The following is a 25,151-nucleotide window of genomic DNA, read 5'->3' on the forward strand; positions in this document are numbered from 1 at the left end:
TAGCCATATTTTATTAATGAATGTTTTTTGCCTTTCATTTAAACTTGTTCTCTAAATATGTATATATACAGTACTAGTAAAAGTCTTAGACACAAGATTTTTCACAAAAAATGTTGCCTTAAGATGGTAATTTATATCTTAAGATTTTGTTTGTCAATAGTAAATATACATTTTAGACTCTCCAATATTATTTAACAAATGCTGTAGAACAGAATAGAAGAACATGGAGACCTACAACAGATGATATTGGACATTAAATTATTGGTATCGGATCGAAAAGAAAATAAGTGGTTTCGCCCATAGGCTACATATGCTACTGTCAAGCAACTGTTTGAGGCCGAACACAACAGCGCTTCGCGTGTTCACGGAGAGATTGACAGGCAGGAATTTGGCCAATAGTTGCTGCAAGCCTCTTATAATCGACCAATTGGTGTGCAAGAAGGCGGGACTTACAAAAAGGGGTTAAAGCAATGCAAATATGTGCACACACACGATTAAGTTTTAGACCAGATGCACATCATAATGTAACTAAATCAGAATCCTAGACATTTTCACAAATTTAGAAATCCCGCTATTTTTAGCACCGTAAAGAGGCTGTATGGTCATCCTATGCAACATTGTTCACAAGTGCCTAAAAGTTTTGCACAGTAGGCCTACTGTATGTGCTTATATAATATGTGACTTCTAATATTTTTCAGCAACAATTACCAAGCAAGATGAATATTTGAAAGTCAATGATAACGCATACCTTCACACAATTTTCACACAACAAAATGTTATTGGAATTGTGCAAGTCAACCCTATAAGATGAATACATGAGATCAATCTTTCTAATAAGTCCCAGCTAAAAATACCTTTCCACCAACTGACTCCACAACTACTGAAGGTTTTTTCTTATTTCTTCTAAAGGAGATGTCCCTTTCCACTGTCACTGTTGGCTTGCATGCTGGGGCTTGCAAGGCCCTGATCATTGTACATCTTTTTTTAGATTATATTAACTATGGATATGCCTCAGAATTAAACTGAATAGAAATAGGGTGGTGATGTGTTGGCAGTCATTTCATCCCTCTGTAGGGAGTAGGCCCACAAGACAAGTATTTCCAGCTTTGTGCATGTCAGTATGTGACCAAGAACTAGGTACGTCTTACCATTGTCATAAATACATTTGACTGATTTTTACGATTGCAGGAACAGTTTGCTCCTGCATAAACTTAATTGCGTTAATTTTCACTATTATAATACAAATGTAACTGTTAGTTCAGATGACAAGAATCAGTCAGGGCTCCAATTTAGCATCTACCTGAATCTTGACTCTGTCCTGAACATATAAACCTGCTATGGGTCATATTTCATGGAAATGTTGCCTGCCACAGTCAAACGATTTAAATGCTAATTCTTAGAGGTTGAATTTCATGTTTAAGTAGAATTGTCTACATATCTGTGCCATCTATTTACAGAGACACGAGTGAATATGAGTGATGTCAAATGTACTTTGTATTACTTGTCTTACTGCATTTTCTTTCACCCTGAAGCTAGAATGTGGTTCATCGAGTCCCCTGCCCTGGGATACTTCCCAGACTTATCTCCATGTATTACATGAATGGCTGTAACTAACTGCCTGTGATTAGATGTGTTTGACTTTACTATCTTTTTTACAGCTAATCAAGCCTTATTATAATGTGAAGAATACTATGACCTGAGATATTCAAAGTGCCTTAACCTCTGATGACAATTTAACTGTTGTCTTTCAAAATTCTTGGGTCTTTTAATCAATAAAAATCTCCTGCTGATACAGAAGGAATAACTGAACTGAATAAGTAATCATATCATAATTAATGTTATTTAAAAATCATGCTTTTGCAATGCAATTAAGTTTTAGAAATGAAATCTACTCTTTTGAAATTCAGCATATTTTAGTTGATCAGCTTTCTCTCCCTTTTTTTTTTTTTTTTTGTTTAGAAGGATATCACTTCATTAATTCCTAAATGTATAAATCACATTACAATTAATTTACTGTTAAAAAAAGTCACAGGAATAATAATAATGGGTAGGGGTCGTTTAGAAGAATGGGGAAGAGAGAGAGAGAGTTTGTGTGTGTGTGTGTGTGTGTGTGTGTGTGTGTGTGTGTGTGTGTGTGTGTGTGTGTGTGTGTGTGTGTGTGTGTGTGTGTGTGTGTGTGTGTGTCATTTGCGACCACTGGGATGTTGTTGGGGCCAGGGTGGGATTGGGTATTGGGATTGGGAGGGGGAGGGGTAATAGTGGGGTTTAAGATTGATTCTGTGCATACATGTTTTATTTTTCTGTTCATTTTTGAGAATTAATTAAAAAAAAAATAATAATACAAATACATTAAAAATAATAATAATAAATAAGTAAATAAAAACAGAAAAAGAAAGATTGAAACTCCCCAGTGTCGTACGTGAAGTAGGCTATGCAAATGTATAGGGCTCTTAATTCTCAACGGCGAATGGCATTCACCAGCCAGTTTAATCTGACTGTACACCTGTTGCCAGGTGTGAATAGAACAGTTTCAACTACTGAGTCAGCCAACGCCGCAACACGCCAACGACAGTAGGAAATATGCTCGCTATGAGAGGTTTCTAAACATTTGGAATATTGCCGACAATAACACCCATGCAAACCGTTTTACTAATTCAAAACCACCGGGATCACATTTTACCAGGATTTACTGAGGACGTTCATTTTTACCCTCTCAGGTATGAGATTACCCGCCGCTTTGTTGTGAAATGATCGTTCTATTTATAAACGTTCTGTCGTTTATTGTGCCTGTGAGACGTCTAACGTTTAGGGGCCGTTCACACCGAACGTGTTTTGCGCTATATTTTGTAATATCAATCTGATATTTTGGTAGGCTTTAGTTTAGTAAATGGGCAGCAGATAAACCTCATTCATTCAGTAGCTACCTTCAAAAAATGTATGGAAGCTAATAAATTGTTTCTTCACCAGGCTAAAGACATAATGACCCATACACCCAAGCAAGTGACAGTCAGTGTGTTCACACCAGAGAGTAAATCTGGGGAAGCCAGATGGAGCTCAGAAGAACAAGAGGTGAGAATCCAGTGTGCTGCATTTACAATTTTTATAGACAGTTTAACACTTAAGAACTTTTTCAAAGGCACTGTATCATGATTAGATTGTAATGGGCAAATTACGTTACAAGATATTATTAAAGGAATAGTTCACCCAAAAATTTAAATTCTCTCATAATTTACTTACCCTCATGTTATCCCAGATGTTTATATATGTGTATATGAAGAATATTTCTGCTCTGTATGGCCATACAATGCAAGTGAAAGGTGAAAAAATATTTGAAGCTTGAAAAAGCACATAAAGGCAGCATAACAGTTAACCGTAAAACCCCAGTGTTTTAATCCATGTCAATCGGTTTTGGGTGAAAACAGACCAAAATGTAACTCCTTTTTTTCTGTAAATTTTGCCTTTGCAGTCTCTTTGGCAATCAAGATTTTAAGCTTGATTACACTTCCTAGTACTTGACACACGCTCAAAGCAATATATAGCGCTAGGAAGTGTAATAAAGCTTGAAATCATGACTGCCAAAAAGACTGCTGATGTCAAGATGTATAGTTAAAAAGGAGTTATATTTTGGTCTGTTCTTGCCCAAAATCGATTAGATCACTTAAGGAGGCTTGGGTTAAACCACTGGAGTCATACAGATTACTTTTATGCTGCCTTTGTGTATATTGGAGCTTTTGAATTTCTGGTCACTATTCACTTGCATTGTTTAGAATAGACCTACAGACCTGAGATATACTTCTAAAAATATATATATATTTTTGTGTTCTGAGATGGCATGAGGGTGAGTAAATTATGATAGAATTTTCATTTTTTGGGTGATTTATTCCTTTAAGCTGTTGAGGATGTAAAACTGGGAGAACGCAGGATGTACTGTATATAAACTCTCTAGATGTTTAACTTTTTCAGCTTGTGAATGTGCAGTTGCTATTAGCCCTACTGATTTTATAATGATTTTTTAAAAGTGTTTCCATTTCCTGACAAATTTTACTAAAAGGGATAGTTCACCCAGAAATAAAAATTCTGTCATAATTTTATCCCCCACAGAATGAATGTGAAAGGTGACAAGAATTTTGGATGAACTACTCTTTAATGTTATAATATAAAGGCTCTCAATGCTTTTGTGCCCTTAATAGTTCTGATGAAATTTAACAAGCACTCTCAGCCTCTCACTGTATGCTTGCATGAGTATTTGTTTGCCTGTGTAGCATCAGATCTGCATGAAATCTATTCAAGCTGGGATGTGTAATGAGAATAAATATCTGTGTAATTGGACAATGAAGCACATTTTTTTAATAATAATTACTTTTATTATTTTAATTGCTTGGATGTGTGTGTGAAGTTAACCTCACAGGGCCTGGAGGTGATTGGGCAGTACATAGCAACACCACAATCACCTGAAGCACTGCTTTACACTAGTTATAAACAGAAGAGTGATGAGTTTCGGAAGTTATTCAGAGAGCTGCCAGACAATGAGAAACTAATTGCAGGTAAGACTGCTAGAGAGAGACAGAGATGAAGAGAGATAATATATATATATATATATACACAGACACACACACACACTGATGAACCAAAACATTATGACTCACAAGTGAAGCGAGTAACATTAATCATCTCCTAAACAATCAGTTCTTGTAGTCATGTTAAAGCAGTAGAACTGGGCAGGAGTAAAGATCTGAGCGACTTTGACAAGGGCCAATTTGTTATGGCCAGACGACTGGGTCAGAATATCTAAAAAACGGCAAGGCTTGTGGGGTGCTGGTCAGCAGTGGTGGGGACCTACCAACAATTGCCAGAAGAGGGACAAACCACAAACTGGCAACAGAGTGTTGGGTGCCCAAGACACATCTATGCGTAAGGGCAATGAAGGCTATCCCGTCTGGTCAGACCTGACAGAAGGTCTTCTGTGGCACAAGTCACAGACAATTTTAATGATGGTTATGTGAGGAATGTGTCACAACACACAGTGCATGCTGTGTATGGGGCTGCGTAGCTGCAGACCGGTCAGAGTGCCCATGATGACCCCTGTCCACCATCGAAAACGCCTGCAATGGGCACGTGAGCATCTGAACTGAACCTTGGAGCAGTGGAGGAAGGTTTACATGGGGAAGTAATGGCACCATGATGCACTGTGGGAAGACAGCAAGCCGGTGGAGGGAGTGTGATGCTCTGGGCAATGTTCTGCTGGGAAACCCTAGGTCTGACCATTCTTGTGGATGTCAATTTGACATGTGCCAACTACCTTAATATAGTTGCAGTCCAGGTACACCCCTTCATGGCAATGGTATTCCCTGATGACAGTGGCCTCTTTCAGCAGGATAATGGGCCCTGCCACACTGCATACATTGTTCGGGAATGGTTTGAAGAACATGATGAAGAGTTCAAGGTGTTGCCCTGGCCTTCAGATTCCCTAGATCTCAGTCTGATTGAGCATCTGTGGGATATGATGGACCAACAAGTCTAATCCATGGCGACTCCACCTCGCAACTTACATAACTTGAAAGATCTGCTGCTAATGTCTTTGTGCCAGATAGAGGCAGGTTGGTGCTGTTTTGGTGGCACATGGAGAACCAACAGCATATAAGGCAGGTGGTCATAATGTTTTGGCTCATCTAAGTATTCACTGTTTTAACAGTTCGAGAAATGCATGGGCAAGGAGGTGGGACCGGCTTAACAAACACACAGACATTTATTCACACACACACTTTTCACTGTTACAAACATAGTTGGCTTTTATTCATATAAATAATCTGTATATTTATTCAAAATATTTACTGTCAGAGCCACAGTATTTGTATAACAATATCATTTTCCCCCTAGACTACACTTGTGCGCTCCAGAAGGATATCTTATTACAAGGGCGCATCTACCTTACAGAGAATTTCTTATGTTTCTACAGTCATGTTTTCCGTGGTACAAAAGTGAGTTGTACAGAAATATTATGCATTTGTTATCTACCAATGCCACTATTCACATAGTGAGCATTGTTTGGTTGCTTCTGTGAATTTTAAATACAGATTCCATTGTTCTGCAATGCGAAAAATGACACTAAACCTGGCTTTGACTTAGATCACGTTAAATATGAAGGATATTAGCACAATGTCAAGAGAGAAGACCGCAAAATGGATACCAAACGCCATCCAGATCAACACTGTTTCAGAGAAGGTGACCGCAATGTTTTCTACTATGAACATTTTTTATTTCTTGTTTTTTAATTTAAATATATAAGGTAACACTTTACGATACGGTTCTATTCATTTTCATTAGTTAATGCATGAGGTATCATGAACTAACAATAAACAATATATTTATATATATATATATATATATATATATATATATATATATATTACATTTAGCTGCATTTATACATCTTTATGAATGTTAGTTAATAAAAAATACAATTGTTCATTGTTAGTTCATGTTACTTAATGTTGTTAACTAATGTTAATGAATTTAACCTTATTGTAAAGTGTGTATAAATGTATATTTTTGTTGTTAGAAAAAATAATTATTTCACAATTTTCCACAGCTATTCTTCTGTTCATTCTCTGCCAGGGAGAAAAGTTACCTTGGTATATTTAGGCTTTGGCAGAATATTCTAATGGAGAAGGTAATTTCTTGCTTTTTGACATACTTTTCCTTTTTTAACCTCACTATCATTGCTCAACCAATCTCTGATTTATTGAGATAATCATACAAATACAAATCTCTAAATCAACTGTTGATAGATGTTGGCTGTACTTGACTGTAAGTTAGAAAGTTCATATTTGAAACAGATACAGAATATGGCTGGGATGTCAAAAGTGAACCATCATCCATTATAAAATTTACAGTGTTCAATGAGCCTTATAGCCAAACTCTTTTTTTATTATTTGGTAGCCTATGGTTGTTACTAATGTGGCTTATTAATTCCATGGGAGGAAAACAGACAATACCCTATAGACTTAAGGTCAGGGATATGTTTCAGTGTAAACAACCTAAATCAGTAGGGGACACAGCAGCAAATGACAGTATAGTTCACTGACCCCGTCAAAGAGTGGCTTTCTTTGTCTGAAAACACAGTAAATACTACCTCTTTAATCTCACAGATATTTCAGACTGCAGACCTGAGCCAAGGAAAATTATTAAAGTGAAAAGATTATGAAAGATTGATTTTAGTAAATGAATGACAGACCAATAGGCGGCGCAGTTGTAGCTCTATCCGCTTCCTGATTGCAGCAGGAATAGTTCTCTGAGAGCGCACAGGTTACTGGCGTTCAGGTAGGTGACCAGCGCATAACCATTATTAACATACCGCCACGTAACCAAGAAAATCATACGGTAAAATAATTATTTGAACATATAATATAATCGTTAATGGGTGGAGAGATTCTAAAGCTTTATAAATCCATAAAATGTTTTCACTTGAACCCTCGGTTTGAAAATGTGTGCGTGCAGTACGGCCTTGGAACAATGTTTTTAATTTGAATTGTGATTGTCGAATGTTTTTCAACGATACGACTGTGTGTGCGTTTTTATTTCATTTAATAGTTCATAGTGCTTTTCTGAAAACTTTTACGCCACTGTTTTTGATCGACTAGCAAATGCGTATGTTCGCCAAACCGAATGGACGCGGATCACGTTTATTTATTTACATTTTTAGTCGAGGGACGTCTCTCCCCTTAGGAAAATTCACCATGGCAACAGTCGTTTCCGCCAATATTCCGTAGTTGAATTTATTGTTACTACTGTAAAATAATACATTAATATGGGATCTCAACTACTTTAAACACTGTAAAAAGCTTTCAGAATTTTTTCTTTTTTTGATGGACGTGGTGGTAACCAAATTGCCTCAGTTTTACAGTAAAGGCCAAGTCACACTGCTCCAAACTCTTAACAAACACCAACATTCTAAAGTTGCCTGTTGGATTTAGAATGTTGAGAAGCATAACTGATCTTCAGACTGCGCCAACAAGACCAACAGGGTGAACACAATGACCCAATAAAACCCAACAAACATGTTAGTTTGGGGAGGGGCAGTGTGAATTGGCCTTAACTTGTGTATTAATTTGGCAGGAACAATGGTTTCCATGCTAGAAGGGTTTGTGTATTGCTAATGATTTATGCCTATACACGTCAGTGTTAGGCCTAATGTTAGCAGAGCAGAGTTGCTTTCCCAGCAGGTTTTAATCGCTGGTCAATTCGGAGCAGGTTAGGGCTGTTTTATGGGCAGGTCTAGATACATATCAGGTAGAAACTCAAGGAAAAATTAAGCGCATTGTTTTAGTGTGTTATCAGACAGAAGCTAAAGTGCAGAGGGGAGGGGCAGAGACACATGAGTGCAAATTGCTCAATGAAACTTTCCTCTTTTGCAGAAACTGACCAAGCTTGAGTTGTTGCAGATGGTTAAGCAGCATTATGGCAATGACCTAGGGTTGAGTCATGATGAAATGGAAAGCTTTCAAACCTCAGCAGATACTTTCACACCTACCCAACCCAGGTTATTTACACACACACACACACACACACACATTCATATCTTTACATTCCAGTAAAACAACACATTTTGGTAAATGAGATTTCAGTTACTAGGTTTTTAGGTCCCATATCTCTGTTGCAGTCTGAACATGCATGGAGAAGATTACACAGGGAGGCCAGAAAGGCCCACATCACTTCGTCTTCCTCAGGGGGAGCTGAATTCTTATGAGGCTACGACACCACAGGGAGATGATGCACAATCCTCAGTTGGACTGCAAAGCACACTCTCAGCAAATGGGGTACATCCATAAAAAATGTTCTTGCCAGATTGTTTTGTCTTAAAGTGATTTGTATAGGTATGTGTTATCAACCAATAACTTATAGAATTTAGATCTTCATGCACTCAACAGGATGACACTCTCAGCACCCCATCCCGTCAGCGCAGTCCAAATCTGTCCTTGAATCGGTCAGGGTCTGAGCGAGTGTCGAAACATTCCTCTCTCTCTCTGGACCTGAATGCCAATGAAGACCAGCTCTCAGATAACAGCAGATCTGACAGCCTGGAGGAGGGTAAGAGTCTGTGTTTTGCTTGTATGTGAGATGTGTGTGCTTTTTCTATGATGTGTTTATGCCTTTATGTAAGTATCGGTTTGGCGTTTTCTTTTCTTGTAGTGGAGGAAAGCGAGACTGTGTCTCCAGTGTCTCAAGGAAGGCTTTTTGTAAACAGGGTCTTTCACATCAGTGCTGAGAAAATGTTTGAACTGCTTTTCACCGATTCTAATTTTATGCGGAGGTTAATGGATACCAGGAAGATCACAGGTGAGTGTGGTAGTAAGTACCCTTTGAATCTAATAATATAAATAAGTGATTGGCAGTATTTCAAGATGCAAATATCAGTGTTGACTCTGGCCATCCTTATACATTATGTCATACCTTTGCATGTTTTTTGCCTTGTACACTGTTTATGGTAATGAGGGACTCTGTCACCTGGCAGGTATAAGCTCTACTTCTTGGAAAAGGGAGGCCTCTGGCTGTATGAAAAGGACTTTGAACTACACCATAACCATCAATAACCCCCTAGTCGGCAAATTCTCCACTGCTACAGAAAACCAGGTTAGAGGGGCAACTGTATGTTTGTATTTTCTTATACTGTTAAGGCTGTTGTGATCATTACATTATTTTATATATATATATATATATATATATATATATATATATATATTAGGATTGATTATTCATTTTCATACAGATAATCTAATAATAATAAATAAGTAAATGTAATAATATTTTGGTTGATTTTATGTCACCACATAAATGCACCTTAAAAAGAAGACCTTCACAAATATAAATAAATAAATAACATTCCCAGGCTTATAAACAAATATTGCACAGGGCAAAATGAGAATGAATGTTTTGAATTTATAAAGCCAATTACTAAAAGATAACAAAAATAAACAATTAAAATAAATAATGACCAGGCCATACATTTTTGCACCACTTCTTTAAATTATAGTTTTTCATTCATACCGAAAGGCTGCTTTTCTTACGTTTACATTTATATTTATGCATTTGGCAGACGCTTTTATCCAAAGCGACTTACAGAGCCCTTATTACAGGGACAATCCCCCTGGAGCAACCTGGAGTTAAGTGTTTGCTCAAGGACACAATGGTGGTGGCTGTGGGGCTCGAACCAGCATCCTTCTGATTACCAGATTACCAATTATGTGCTTAGACCACTACACCACCACCACTCCATGAAAAAGCAATTAAAATTCCATTTGCCATCACTTAAGTATCCATCTACAACAGGTGGAAAATTACTAATACAAATAAAGATCTTAAGACAATTATAAATGTAAACATAACGATGATGATAGTAATACTAATAAATGCTAAATAAAATAAATTAGGATTGTTGTATAAATATAGGCTATAAAGTGAACCTGCAGAGTTGCGTTCTCGATGCATGTTGTGCGAACTGCTCTTTGGTGAGCAGTGAGAACTCTACATGCACGTGTTCTATGAGACACTCCCATTGCATGCCTCTGAACAAACAGTGCATCAGAGAAGCGTATGGACTGCATTTCTTTAGTCTGTTCTTCAAATAATAATAATAAACTGTTTCTTCAAGCATGTGTCTGTGTCTAACAGCATTTGTTGTCATGTGTCATGAGACGTCTTACAATTAGCCCGCCACACTGGCGGGTAGATGAGCAAAATTACACTATGCACATGATCGCACAATTGCCGGGCGCTAATTTCATACCCTGGCCTACAGTTTAATTTATTTGGTGACTTCCCAGCTCCATGGTTTTGTAATTTCCTGATATTGTCGATCATTGTCTGTCAATGAGTGTCACAATCGGCATCGGATATTTGTCTAATATCTGATTACATCGTCCTATTGCTCAGCCCTATTAGGCATTAGACAGCTTTTAGTCCAGTTGTTTTATGCAGTGATTAATAAGAAGAAAATTAATGACTGTAGGCATGTCACAATTACATAATGACTTGCTCACAAGTGTTTAATTGTGACTATTTCAGCTAATTAAAATCATTTTGAACTTTAAATTCCATGCAAATAATCACAATTAGATCAAAAGGACACAATCAGGTAATTGTGTAATAATGCTGACAGGCCTAATGACTGTGCTGTATGTTCTGATTTCTGTATATTCTAGACACTATATAAAGAGTCGAGGGAGGGCCAATACTACATGGTAGACTCCGAGGTCTTCACGCATGATGTTCCATACCATGACTACTTCTACACTCAGAATCGCTTCTGTATTATCCGTAACTCAAAGCACAAGTGCAGACTCCGGTGAGCATCCCCAAATCTGTATGCCTGGCTTTATTCTTTTGAACTTAAACACTGAAATATGTTGCATATCTCTACATAGATAATATAATCATGTAGCAAATGGTTCTGCTCTTCTGTCTGTGCAGGATTTACACAGATGTGAAATACAAAAAGCAACCCTGGGGTCTTGTTAAGTCCTTTATCACCAAAAACTCTTGGAGTGGCCTAGAAGACTACTTTAAACACCTTGGTTAGTATAATGATTTTTGATACTCTCCCTAACCATTTATTTTTCCTCTTAACTCATTGATTTAATGTCTTGCTCTATAACCCTGTTCCGTTTCTCAAACTGGTGTCTGTTTTAAGAGGGAGGGGGTCTGCTAAAACCCCCAAATAGAGAACGTAACAGTGACCTTTTTGAGCAACCTTGGTTCTGATATTTTCCCATTCATTTTCTCATTTGGCATTAAAAAAAATTCAAAAGTGCTCTAAAGCATTGAAGCAAACCAACCAGCTTGGAAATCAATCACTACATTACAGCATTCGATCTAAACAGAACTTATTTTTAAATTAGTTCAGAAAAACTTCATCAAAGGTCCTTGGTCCAAAAAAAAGACTACTCCAAAGGATGTGACCATTCTATTGAATGACATTATGTCCTTTTGTTTTAATCTGCTTTTCTTCACTTCATAGTGCATGATCAACCTTCTGCCTTAAAGCTGCTATATGTAAGACTGACAACAAGCGTTTGAAATGGGTACTGCAGTTCAAATTCAAAATATTGGAGAGTTGTCTGCCCCGCCCCAGACTTGAAGCTCATGCGAGTTGCCAGAATGAGGACACGCAACAGGAAAATTAGCCAACTCAGCATCCATTTTAAAGTATTTTTGAGTTTTAAGCTGTCTCCATCTTCCAAAGGCATCTCCAATATTTATCCTTGTTTTACTACACCTCTGTTCATGGTGGTATTTAGACGGATGGTGAGGCTTTTTAGATCGGGTGGAATCTGTTATCTCTGATCCAGTTTGTTTGCTGGCTTCCATGGCTGCTGCATGCAGTGTTGTTTACCTGCTAGTCGAAATACTATTTGTGAGTGGGCAGTGGGCGGAATCAAACAGGCAAAACATAAACAGAAATTCCAGCCTGGAATGGAATATACTGGCTGTAGCTTTGTTATCGGAGAAGCCATTATTTCAACTTGGCTTGTTTCCTAATTCTCTAATGACATATTAGTGACCTTTTATGATTTAGTACAGTAAAAATATTACATATAGCACCTTTAATCTTCAAATCCAAGGCCTACTGCCATCTAGCAGGTTTTATAAAAAATAATGACCCTAGATGTAGTCCAAAGCTACTGTACGTCAAATAAGGAGATCAGAACTGCAGACTTTGCTCAGTGTTTTTCTTATCGACTGGGGAAAAAAAGAACTGGCTGATCTCTTCTCAGCCATGATTTAAATATTGAAGGCAGAAGAGTAAAGCGCAGCACTGAATGACACAAAGTGCCTAGGGAAGGCTATTAGCAGCATGCATGTGTCAGTTGCCTATTGGTGACACATCAATTGGATCCATTTCCTGCAAAGCTATTCTCCTTATAATTACCGAATTACAGTGAAGCCAAAACCCAAATCCACAGTCGATCGACTGACCTTGAAATATGCACTCTGGGCTCTAAGACTAATTTCAATGTTCTTCTCATCCTCTGTTCACAATGCACCTCCCAGAGGCAGAGCTGCTTGAAGAAGAGGCAGAGTTGACTCAGGGAAGTGGAGATGCTGGGAAGGCGGGAGGAATGCGCAGGAGGCGAAGATCCTACAGTCGCACTCTACAGGAACACATGAAGCCAGGCAAGCAGTATGGCACAGACTCTGATCAGCAGAGAGGCGGCACTAAGGGTATAGATTTTTTTCTTTTAATATCTTAACTGATAATAGATGTCTGGAGCATCTATTTGTCTTTCTCTCAGATACTGGCCTAAAGATACACTCAGGAATTTTTCCTCAGACTAGAACTGTATTTTGTCTCATATGTTTGAAATTATGTACATTCACTTGAGATTAAGACTCAAATCATATCAGTGGTCTAAATAAAGATGTTTTATTCTACATGGGCGGGTTGTCTTATGTCATGACCACATGTTAAGAGAACAAGCCAAACATAACTTTGTCGGTAACCCCAATGTTATTGGACACTTTCACTCATAAAATAAATTAATCAGGGCTGACTGCAAATATGGCATTTCTGCAGTGGCATCCGTAACCGAAAACTACTTTTGCAAGATGCTGCATCCATGGCAATATTTTTCTGTATAATTTTCAAAGACCACTGATATCAGCCTTTAAAGGTTCTTCTAAACCACCCTTGAGCATTGAGGCACTGAACTGTCATTGCTAGAGGTAGACTGATATATCAGTTTTACCGATTAATCTGTGCTGATAGTTGCTTTTTGGAACTATTGGCTATCTGCAAAAATGTATGCCGATAGTTTATTTATTTTTTATTCCTCATCAATGAAACTCATCTGGTGAAATATGTACATATTAACTCTTCATCTTGTGAATATATGGACTATAAAAAGCGTCATTTGGTATGTCACTTGGAGAGGCTGACCTGTGTCCCTGATGTATTTTGGACTTGTTTAGAGTTGAAAGTCACTCGTAATGCTCACAATCGTAATTTTTGGAGTTATTATTGAGATTGTGGTTGCACAAAAAACTCCTTTTGGGATTTTATTCATTTTGGACTTTTGTAGACTCAATGTCTGTGCCCTTCAAAGTAAGGAAAGACTAAGAATCTTTTTTTTTTTTTTTTTTTAAACATTCTTTAAATCGATTTTTAAAAAACTATTGGCTGATTAATTGGTTATCTGCCTTTTCTACCAACTGAGGCCTTGTTTGGACTGCCACTAAAATCAGATTTTTTGCATATCCAAATTGTATCCAGATGAGTTTTTGATAGTCTGGACAGCAAAAAAACACATGAAATCAGATTTTCAGATGCGTCTCAGTCCGGACGCTCTGACTGCTCAATTCGGATTTCAAATGGTCTTTTGCGTCACTCTTAATGCGATGCGAAAATCGGTTACTGCAGCATGGAACATCACAATATTTACCAGTCTGGAGTTCTGTAATATCTGTAACACATCTTGCTTTATAGGTTCCATGGACATTAAGAACACAAAAAGATTGAACATCACTACCATTGTGGTTGGGATGAGCTTAATGTAAGATTTCATTCACATTCTGTCTTTGGTGATTTAGAATAATCATGTATGACAAATTCATAATGTGCTTATGATTGATGTTTTGTCTCTTAGTCTTTTCGTACTGACAGTTCTGAACTTGGGGCTGTTCTTTAAACTTTGGGCCATGGAGGATGTCGCCCACCGTATGTATGTGAGCACCAAGCACAGGATGAGGGAGAGAACGGAGTCCAGGTAACAGCTCTTTCAGCAGACATTGTCTTTTATTATTCTTATTTATTGTATACTTATCCTCTTAGAAGCTAATGTAAATGCCTACCACTGCCCATGTCCTGTAGTTTGGCTCCTGACTTTGGGCCAAGACATGGACTGCCACACAGAAGTCGAGAGGATGCACAGTTACTGAGGGCAGTACTGCAGGACTCCATTAACCTTCTTGAGCAGGTATGTATGGGTGGCGCCTAAGGGAACGTTTTGACAACTTTGGCTAACATTATGTAAAGGTTAGGAACAACCATTAATACAAATAACTTTAAAGCTTCAGGACACCCACTGTTTCAGCACTGTTGAGCTCACCACATTTTTAAAAGATGCTCTTAAAGTGGGTGTGATCAGCATCAGAGCGAGGAAGAAGGGGGAGTGCACCCAACAACTGTCTGATCCAGTCACTCAGCTTTATTTTACATTTATGCCTTTGGCAGACGCTTTTATCCAAAGCGACTTACAGTGCACTTATTACAGGGAGCAACCTGGAGTTACAATTGCTTGAGGACACAATGGTGGTGGCAGTGGGGATCGAACCAGCGACCTTTTGATTAACAGTTATGTGCTTTAGCCCACTACGCCACCACCACTCCCACTGCATTTTAATAATGTAGTTAACACCAGCAAATATTCTCACAATAACAGAATGCACAAATTATACACTTTTGTAATTATACAGTTTTGTAATCTCACAATACATTACTCACAATGGTCATTTATTTCTTCAATTTAATACGCAAAGATATGCCAAGCCATGTACTCTGTATCAAAAATATTTTAAAGTTTTTTACACTTGAGACTTATTCCAAGATGGTGATTTACAAATATAAGTGCTTAGATCAGTTAACACTTACATTATTTATGGATGGATGGATGGATCGATAGTGTTTGTGTCAATGTACTGTAAATCTCGTGTCTAACGAGTCCCAGTCAGAGACACGGCACATCACTGCATATCTCAAATGACGTTAATAAATGCGTGCTTTAAAAGGTGTTGCCTTTAAATGAAAGCCGTCCCTCTGTCAGCAGTGTGGAGGAACTTGCAACACAGTAGTATCAACTCTCTCAACTGACCGATGACGCTTGAGAGTTTGAAGTGCTGGTCGTGTGCATGGCAACGACTTGCTTGTCAAAGGGTTAAGGCCACGCCTTCTCATGAATAATATTGAGAACACCCGTGACGAAGATTTTCTGAAATTCAATGGAAAGCCTAACCACATACGTCATGACCTGTGACATTGACTCGATGTTAATTTCAAACTCTGAGGACGAAAATAGCCCGAAAAATCCCTAACTTAACCACTGCCCTCTTCTTTTGAAATTAAAAATAACGAATGTTAACATTCTCTTTCCTTGTGTTCAAGATACATCACAGATCAAGTATATACTTGTTAACATCTCAAATTTTTTTTTGTAGTGTTTCATGATCCTTTAAGGGAATAAATGAAAAATCTCTATTCACTCACTCTCATACCATCCCAGATGTTTGCGTGAACTATGCCTTTAATGGAATATCCTTATTATATTATTAGTATTTGATAACGTCAGGGCAAAACATTCTTAGTGCAGTATTGTTTGTACTTCCTTCAAACTGTGAAGGCTTATAAAAAAAAAATTTCAGGAAGTTTTCTGGAGTGTTATGCTAACCTTTTAAATAATGTTTTATAAAGTTTTACTTGCGTTGAGAACTGGACATTTTCACGTTTTCCACATCCACAATATAATGTTTGCGAAATGTTTTAAGAACATACATTTGTTTGATGGGATAGCGTTTAGTGAAGAACACCAATGTTCATGATGGTCTTGCATATTGTTGTTCACTTAAGCCATGCTTAATGGATTAATCTCTTTCGCTATCTAAAAACATAAAATAATATATATATATATATAGGGGAATGGATTAAGTCGTTATTTTATTTGTACAGCGCCTTTCACAACACAGTTTAAAAAAAAAGCTTTACAGCAAATCATGCATTAAAAGATGAAACTGTAATATCTATAATGTCTTAGTCATCATTGTGTAGTTTGATAAAATATGATTGTGAATTGTGTTTAAAAATAATTAATAATTGTATTTAGAAACCTAGTGATCAAGCCGAAGGTGACTGTGGCAAGGAACACAAAACTCCATAAGATGTTGGTTAATGGAGAAAAATAAGCTTGGGAGAAACCAGACTCCCTGTGGGGGCCAGTTCCCCTCTGGCTAACATCATGAACATAATGCTAATATTACTTAATTATGTATAGTGCAAGTCATTGTTTAAAATTATTAAACTAAGTAAGTGTTAAGGGTCAGTGTTTAAACGGTGTTTAAGATTTTGTATAAACTTTAAGATTAATGACTAATGTCTTTGAAGTTCATTCTGGATTATCTGCAGAAGTTCATATAGAATCGTTGTCCAGTGTTAGTTGGTTCATGAAGGGTTTTGTTGGCAATTAATTGATTGTTTATGTATTCCATTTTAAGAGTGTAGTCAATCATTAGACTGAGGTGATGCAGGCAGAGATCCGTGAGGTGCATCAGTTCAACTGGCCGGTATTTCGGTGAGGTCTATCCTATGTCCAAGGTTCAGGCAATGGCATATGATGTATCCCATGTCTTATGGTTTGAGTTGACATCAGTTCATCATCTGAAGTCCATCGTAATAGACTGAAGTGATGTTTGGCTGGCACGGCTGCTATTAGTCGTCATTACTCATAGACATCTAGCAGTGGAGTCCAACACAAAGCAGGAATGGAGCTGGATACAGCCGGTTCTGGTGACCTCAGGATAGGAGTCCTGAGGTTGAGACAGGGAAACAAATAGAATAATATTTGCATAGATGCCATTCAAGTTATTGCAGAGATATAGATCATGATCAATGTTTCTGGTTCTGGCAGACCCAACTAAAGCAGCCTAATTGTGAGCTGAAGGATAAATTAGGTGTATGCCTGGCTATATAGATGAGACTTTAGTCTAGACTTAAATTGAGAGAGTGTGTCTGCCTCTCAAACAGTGTTCGGGAGACTATTCCATTGTTTAGGAGCCAAATATGAAAAGGATGTACCTCCTTTTGTGGATTTGGATATTCTAGGAATTATTAACAAGCCAGAATTTTATGATCGTAATGAACATGATGGAATATAGCATGGTAGAAGGTCACTTAAGTACTGTAGAGCTAGACCATTCAAAGCTTTGTACGTAGTTAACAAAATTTGAAAATGAATACGAAATTTTACTGGTAGCCAAAGTAACGATGATAAAATGGGGCTAATATGATCATATTTCTTGGTTCTAGTCAGCACTCTGGCAGCTGCATTTTGAACCAATTGAAGTTTATTTATTGAACTCGCTGAACTTCCTCACAGTAATGCATAATCTTGACTTGAGGTCATGAACGCATTAATTAATTTTTCAGCATCAGCAACAAAGAGCATGTGTCGTAATTTAGCAATATTTCTTAGGTGGAAGAATGCTGTTCTACAAACATTGGTGATTAAGATTTTCAAAGGACAGATTGGTATCAAATATAACACCTAAATTCTTCGCTGATGAAGACGATGTAACAGTACATCCATGGAGAGTCAAGAGTTTTAGAGGTTTTTGGTCTAATAATTAGTACCTTTGTTTTGTTGGAATTGAGTAGAAGGAAATTTCTGGCCATCCAATCTATGATTTCATTGATGGACTGCTAATTTGGAGAATTGTGAAAGTTCGGCAGGTTTTGAAGCAATATAAAGTTCTGTATCATCAGCAAAACAGTGGAAAATTATTACACGATTCCTGATTATATCTCCCAGGGGAAGCATATACAAAGACAAGAGCAGAGAAAAACTGATCCCTTTGGATTATTATATTTTGTGATGTATCTTGTTTGGATGAGAGGTCTCTTGAGTAATTGATGTTTTTTGCTGGTAGTAACTGCTCCCTTCTCCACAGCTGCGCAGCTCTCTTGTGGTGCTTCAGCAGAACTTACAGGTCTACAACAGAACCTCCTCTCAGCGCTAAATGCCATTTCAGGCTGGTGACCCAAAAACACAAGGGTATTCTTCCCTTAAGACCTGCCCTCGCTGTGGAGTGTTGCCATAGGGACTGTCATCCCAGTGCAGACTCGTAACCATGTTCACTGTCTCTCTGGGCCTATTTGTTGTGGTTGGATTATACATTTTTTTCTCTAAGCTTTTTTGTCTTGGAGGGGATTTTGGCGCTGGCAAACTAAATCATACAAATTTTTATAATGTATTTGTTCACTTGTTCCTGATTACCTTGAAAATGAATGAGAGAAGCTACAGTGTCTTTTTCATTCTTTTGAGGTAATATTGATTAACTGTAACATAACTGAAAACAGTTATAGAGCAGATTAAAAAGCAAAGGCTTCTCATGATCCTGTTCTAAACTCTTGGGTGCTGATTTGATGGACATTTAGAGTTTTTGCTGCACTACAAAAATGCCTTATAAAATGTTGGATGTAGTACAGTTGTACAAGGGTCTCCACTTTAATAAAAGAGGGGCAAGGCAGGCCCATTGCCTCTGCAGATCAAATAGCTCAATTGTTAAAGATATATCTTACAAGGCCACATGAGTGAATGTATCTTGATTTAAACAAAATGTTGTCTTAAGATACCTCTAAGAATTTGTTAATGATTGCACCTTAACTTAATGAAAAATGTATCGAGTTAAATATAAAAATGTGTAGAATCTTTTAGGCTCAACATGCTCATTTTAAAATTTTAATAATGTGTAACACTTCAGGTTCATCTAAAGCAAATAAAATAATTGAGAAATGGGTTAAAATGATGAGTGATGATCACTGTGATGTCTTGCCTATAGATTGTTTACTCTTGACTTTAATACCTCTTTTGGTTGTACAATGTCTTTTAGGGACTGTATAGTAGCTGTTGATGAAATATGTTTGTGACATCCATTTAAATTCTTCACAGTGGAAAAATACAAATTCATGTGGGTCTTCAGCATAAGAGAATGTAGAATGTATTAAATTTGTCACAGGAAACAATATAAGCGAAATGGATGTATATAGATGTATTTATTTTTTGTATAGATTAAAGAAGTATTGAAATCTTTTATAAATTTTCTTCTGAAACTATTTATAAATAAAACCCTGTAATGGCATTACAACATTATATTTGTGAAGATTCTCATTATTTTGAGGGAAAAACTGTAGCTATCTAAACCCTTATTGGATATGTATTTAGAGAGCATCGTGATCTGTGAACACCTAGATAAGATGGATTGTTCTATATGGATATCAACAAACTTACATCAATGCAAACTGAACATGTTTCCCTGCTTAAAGGGATAGTTCACCCAAATTCTCTCATCTACTCACCCTCATGCCTTCCCAGATGCGTATTACTTTTTTTCTGCAGAACACAAATGAAGATTGAGACTAATATCTCTGCTCTGAAGGTCCATACAAAGCATGTGAATGGTGACCAAAAGTTTGAAGCTCCAAAGTCAGCAAAAAAGTATTTTAAACCAATATAAATGGTATATTGAGGTTCACTTACTAATTCTTGTCAAGTGGTTACATATATCTGCAGTAGCAGTACAAGCATTCAATGCACACCTATTAAAATACATTAGTCACCAACACAATATACTTAAATGTATAGATACATAAACTCAGCAAAAACGAAATGTCTTCTCACTTTCAACTGCTTTTATTTTCAGCAAACTTAACGTGTAAATATTTGTATGAACATAATAAGCTCCAACAACTAAGACATGTGACCAACAGAAATGGAATAATGTGTCCCTGAACAAAGTCAGTCAATTAACAGTCAGTATCTGGTGTGGCCACCAGCTGCATTAAGTTCTGCAGTGCATCATCTCCTCATGGACTGCAACACATTTGCCAGTTCTTGCTGTGAGATTTTACCCCCACTCTTCCACCAAGGCACTTCCAAGTTCCCGGACATTTCTAGGGTGAATGGCCCTAGACCTCACACTCCAATCCATCAGGTCCCAGACGTGCTCAATGGGATTGAGATCCGGGCTCTTCGCTGGCCATGGCAGAACACTGACATTACTGTCTTGCAGGAAATCACATACAGAACGAGCAGTATGACTGGTGGCATTGTCATGCTTGAGGGTCATGTCAGGATGAGCCTGCAGGAAGGGTACCACATGAGGGAGATGTCTTCCCTGTAACACACAGCATTGAGATTGCCTGCAATGACAACAAGTTCAGTCCGATGGTGCTGTGACACACCGTTCCAGACCATGATGGAGAATTCCGCTCCAGAGTACACGCCTCAGTGTAACGCTCATTGCTTCAACAATAAGCGTGAGTCCAACCATCACCCCTGGTGAGACAAACCCTGACTCGTCAGTGAAGAGGACTTTTTGCCAGTCCTGTCTGGTCCAGCTAAGGTGGGTTTGTGCCCATAGGTGACATTGTTGCTGGTGATGTCCGGTAAGGACCTGCCTTACAACAGGCTTCCAAGCCCTCAGTCCAGCCTCTCTCAGACTATTGCGGGCAGTCTGAGCACTAATGGAGGGATTGTGCATTTCTGGTGTAACTCAGGCAGTTGTTTTTGCCATCCTGTACCTGTCCCGCAGGTGTGATATTTGGATGTACCGATACTGTGCAGGTGTTGTTACACATGGTCTGCCACTGCAAGAACGATCAGCTGTCCTTCCTGTCTTCCTGTAGCGCTGTCTTAGGTGTCTCACTGTACAGACATTGCAATTTATTGCCCTGGCCACATCTGCAGTCCTCATGCCTCCATGCAGTATGCCTAAGGCACATTCACACAGATGAGCAGGGAACCTGGGCTATTATAAAAACTAAAGTTTTTATAACTGTGACCTTAATTGCCTCTGTAAGCTGTCAGTGTCTTAACAACTGTTCCACAGGTGCATGTTCATTCATTGTTTATGGTTCATTGAACAAGCATGGAAAACATTTATTATCATGGATTAACAGTTATTTGGTAACAAAATTATCTTTAAAATACAGTGTCCTTAAAAAGGACGTTTCTATATTGCTGAGTTTATATACAAAGAGTAAACATTATAGAAATAATTAACAATCCTTATTTTACCCTAACACATTTTTCAGGGTCAATTAATTTAAAGTATGAAATATATTATTCACTGGACCAAAATGCCATCACTGCACTTTTTTTTTTTACAAACACTGTACCCCTTTAAGTGTGCTTGCCTATGCAGAGCATATTACCTGTTTATTTTTCTATACCAAAACTTTGCATTTGTGTCTTAAAACCAGTCTCATTAATTTGATTTTATTTTTTATTTGTAAAATAAAGACATATTTCCTGTAATTTTTGTCCTATATTCACCAAAACTCTCATTCACATAGATGAACCTTCAACAAAACATACATAAAAAGTGGTTTGCAGTCATACAATTTGTGATGAAATTTCATTGTGGAACTGTGTTATGGGCATTAAACAAATATGCATGATAGTTTGAGGTGCAATTTAATTATTGTCAAGTGAAGTTATAAACATTGCATTCTGCATTAGCAGCATGTAACTAGTGGCCTGCCACAATGGACCGAATTGCCATCAGCTGGCCAGTGGTCTGCTGATGGAGGCCCAACCGATGCATTCTACTGGTGACGTCCCACCCAAAAAAACTAGTGGTCCAACGAGTGCTTGCCAATGGTCGGCTTCCCACCCAAAAAAACGCAAGTGGACCGGCCGATAGGTCATTGTTAGCTGGGGAAGTTGCGCCTTTCGCGTGTTGCCACCGGTTCCCACCCGAAAGCGAAACGTCATCGTTCAAGGATGTATACCTTGTCCTCATGATTAACACAGGCTGATTGGGGTAAATTCTGTCATGAGACACTATATTTTAGCATTAATGCCTATTTTCTTGACAAAAAGTGTTTCCAAACCAGTGTTTCTTGACATTTGAAGTATTGACATAGAGTTTATGCGCTAGAGTTAAATGGAAAAATATTATGTCGACAATTTGCATTCCATCAGCTATATCTGAAAACCTTTTGATGCGCTACACTTTTTGTTGCAAAAAACCCCTTGGATGAAAACTTAATGTCTATAGACCTTATTCATGCTAGTCCCATCTTTGATTTTTAATAGTGAAGGGGAAACATTCTAATCCCTCTTTGCTCTTGAAAGTTATATCTTATATTTCATAATCCTCACTTATTCTTATATTAATCGATGTTCTGTTCTCTTTTCCTAAAAGGTACAAGTAATATGTATGTAATCAGAGGGATGACTGAGGGTCTGGCCCATGCCAGGTGTGCAGTAACTGATTACTCATTTAGCCTGGCTTGTGGAGAATGTGCATTTTATGTTGTATTGCATTTATTCCATTTCTTTTTCTATTTTTATTACATAATGATTCATATACCCCCTTTAACCATTTGAATATATAGAGGATTGATTAATCACAAGTAGTAATGTAAGAGAGAGAGATCGTAGTTATGATTTTATGTTATTATCTTTGTTTTATGGTTTGTAAAAGTAACCATGACTGGACAATACATCTACCTCATGTCATCAATTAATTGAAACATGAATTTACTTCCTGACTATACTATAATAGTAGGCAACTAGATGCAGCAATGCAGGTGTGCTCTCTTGTGCCCCTTTTGTTCCTATCTGTGCTCTGTCCTAATGTTCCACAGATGGTGAGGCCCGGCATTCCATCAAGGTTGGGGAGAAGGCCTCTATTTCTGAGAAGAAGATAACACCTACACATTGCATGTCTAAATAACTCAAGTCTCTGAATTATTTACAGTTATTGTGCCCTCTCAAATGTGACTTTACCACAGTCGAAAACAACTTCCAAGGATTTTAATTGCTCTCCTTGATACCCCTTTGACATAATCATCTGAACACCAGCCAAAATTATATTGCCCTCCCTCAACTCAGCATTATGACATCACATTTATGCTGGTAACATATCTTCCTATGGAGGCTGTGTCCTCAATAGCATTTTGGCAATGTTATCATTACACCTGCCAAAATTGTAGTGCCACCATGAGGACTTGGAGCACATTGGGAATTGGGCATTTGAAATTGGTGAGAGATGTGGGAAAAAAGTTTCTCATTATTATCAGATAGTAAGTCATTATTATGAGAGTTTCTCATTATTATAAGAATGGTTCTCCTACCACCCCTGGAGTCACAAGTTTGAATCCAGGGTGTAAAGAGTGACTCCAGCCAGGTCTCCTAAGCAAAAATTGGCTTGGTTGCTAGGGAGGGTGAAGTCACATGGGGTAACCTCCTTATGGTTGCTATAATGTGTGGTTCTCGCTCTCGTGGGGCGCTTGGTGAGTTGTGCATGGATGCTGCAGAGAATAGCGTGGGCCTCCACATGCGCTCAACAAGCCATGTGATAAGATGCAAGGACTGATGGTATCAGATGCAGAGGCAACTGAGATTCATCCTCCGCCACCCGGATTGAGGCGAGTCACTATGCTACTACAAAGACTTAGAGCGCATTGGGAATTGGGTATTCCAAAATTAGGAAGAAAAGTGGAGAAAAATAGTTTTTCATTATATGGGATAGTAAGTTATTATTATGAGAAAGTTTCTTGTTATTATGCGATAGTAAGTCATTATTATAAGAAAGTTTCTCGTTGTTATGAGATTGTAAGTAATTATTATGAGGAAGTTTCTCATTAATTTGAGTAGGCTACTATCTCATTATATTGACTTACAATATATTGAAAACATTTTTTCTTTTTTTTTATAACTGTGGCAGAAACCGGCTTTCATACTAATCGCTGTGTTCATTGTACTGGTAGGAGAAACTTACTCAAACGATCATGGTTAATTAAACCATTCATTATAAAGAAAAAAGCAATTGAAAGTAGGCCCTATGTGAAACAGTTAAAGTCGCTCTTAAATTGTGTCAAATTCATTAGAACAGACATCGATGAAACAACTCTGTTTAATAATGACACCAAAATATTTTTTTATAATGTGCGAAATGTATTTTCTTTACTCACTGAGAATTCACATTGAACGAATCTGCTGAAAAGGCAAGTAAAATTATTGCATGTACGCGCACATCCCAGTTAACATGATTTCCATTTGATCCATAACACCGGATCTCTAAAGACCCGAATATGTAAGGGTGTTCGGTTAAATTCCCTTGCAGGGTTAACTAATATAGTTAGTTAGATTAGTCATAAATGAATGTCTTATTATGTGTATATTTTTAAAGATTAGATTCTAATGTTTGAAACAACAACAACTGGAAACTGGTTATACTGGAACTCACCATGGCATTCGTTAAAAGTCAAGTTTATCATAAGAGGAAATTAAAGAGTTAGTCTGCTTTGACGTCAGACAGACTGAGAAAATACCATTTCCATTCAGCGCGCGCACACATATGCAGGGGCGCGTGCGGATTAA

General features: G+C 37.7%; 1 protein-coding gene across 2 annotated transcripts; it reads left to right on the plus strand.

Annotated features, from left to right (window-relative positions):
- The first annotated feature begins 2,566 nt into the window (after positions 1–2,566).
- On the plus strand, positions 2,567–19,901 carry LOC127634408 (protein Aster-C-like). 2 transcript variants are annotated; one of them, XM_052113949.1, is made up of 18 exons: positions 2,567–2,717; positions 2,968–3,069; positions 4,397–4,544; positions 5,878–5,978; positions 6,127–6,222; positions 6,590–6,670; positions 8,415–8,539; positions 8,660–8,816; positions 8,928–9,087; positions 9,190–9,336; positions 9,512–9,630; positions 11,199–11,341; positions 11,467–11,570; positions 13,048–13,170; positions 14,480–14,546; positions 14,640–14,759; positions 14,864–14,969; positions 18,709–19,901. In XM_052113949.1, exons 2-18 carry the CDS (start codon positions 2,980–2,982, stop codon positions 18,775–18,777), a joined length of 1,956 nt encoding a protein of 651 aa, XP_051969909.1. In that variant the 5' UTR covers positions 2,567–2,717; positions 2,968–2,979; the 3' UTR covers positions 18,778–19,901. The 2 variants fall into 2 exon arrangements, with proteins under 2 accessions (XP_051969909.1, XP_051969908.1); XM_052113948.1 differs by having other exon boundaries at positions 2,568–2,717; positions 13,048–13,218.
- The last annotated feature ends 5,250 nt before the right edge of the window (positions 19,902–25,151 follow it).

Source organism: Xyrauchen texanus, chromosome 41 (genome assembly GCF_025860055.1).
Source record: "Xyrauchen texanus isolate HMW12.3.18 chromosome 41, RBS_HiC_50CHRs, whole genome shotgun sequence".
NCBI lineage: Eukaryota > Metazoa > Chordata > Actinopteri > Cypriniformes > Catostomidae > Xyrauchen > Xyrauchen texanus.

What these genes read in the sequence shown, in the direction of transcription:
- LOC127634408 (XM_052113948.1), top strand. Translation starts at nt 2,980, where the DNA reads ATGACCCATACACCCAAGCAAGTGACAGTCAGTGTGTTCACACCAGAG. An exon ending in GGAGCTCAGAAGAACAAGAG is followed by an intron (nt 3,070 to 4,396) that starts GTGAGAATCCAG and finishes GTGTGTGTGAAG; the next exon opens with TTAACCTCACAGGGCCTGGA. An exon ending in AGACTACTTTAAACACCTTG is followed by an intron (nt 11,571 to 13,047) that starts GTTAGTATAATG and finishes TGCACCTCCCAG; the next exon opens with AGGCAGAGCTGCTTGAAGAA.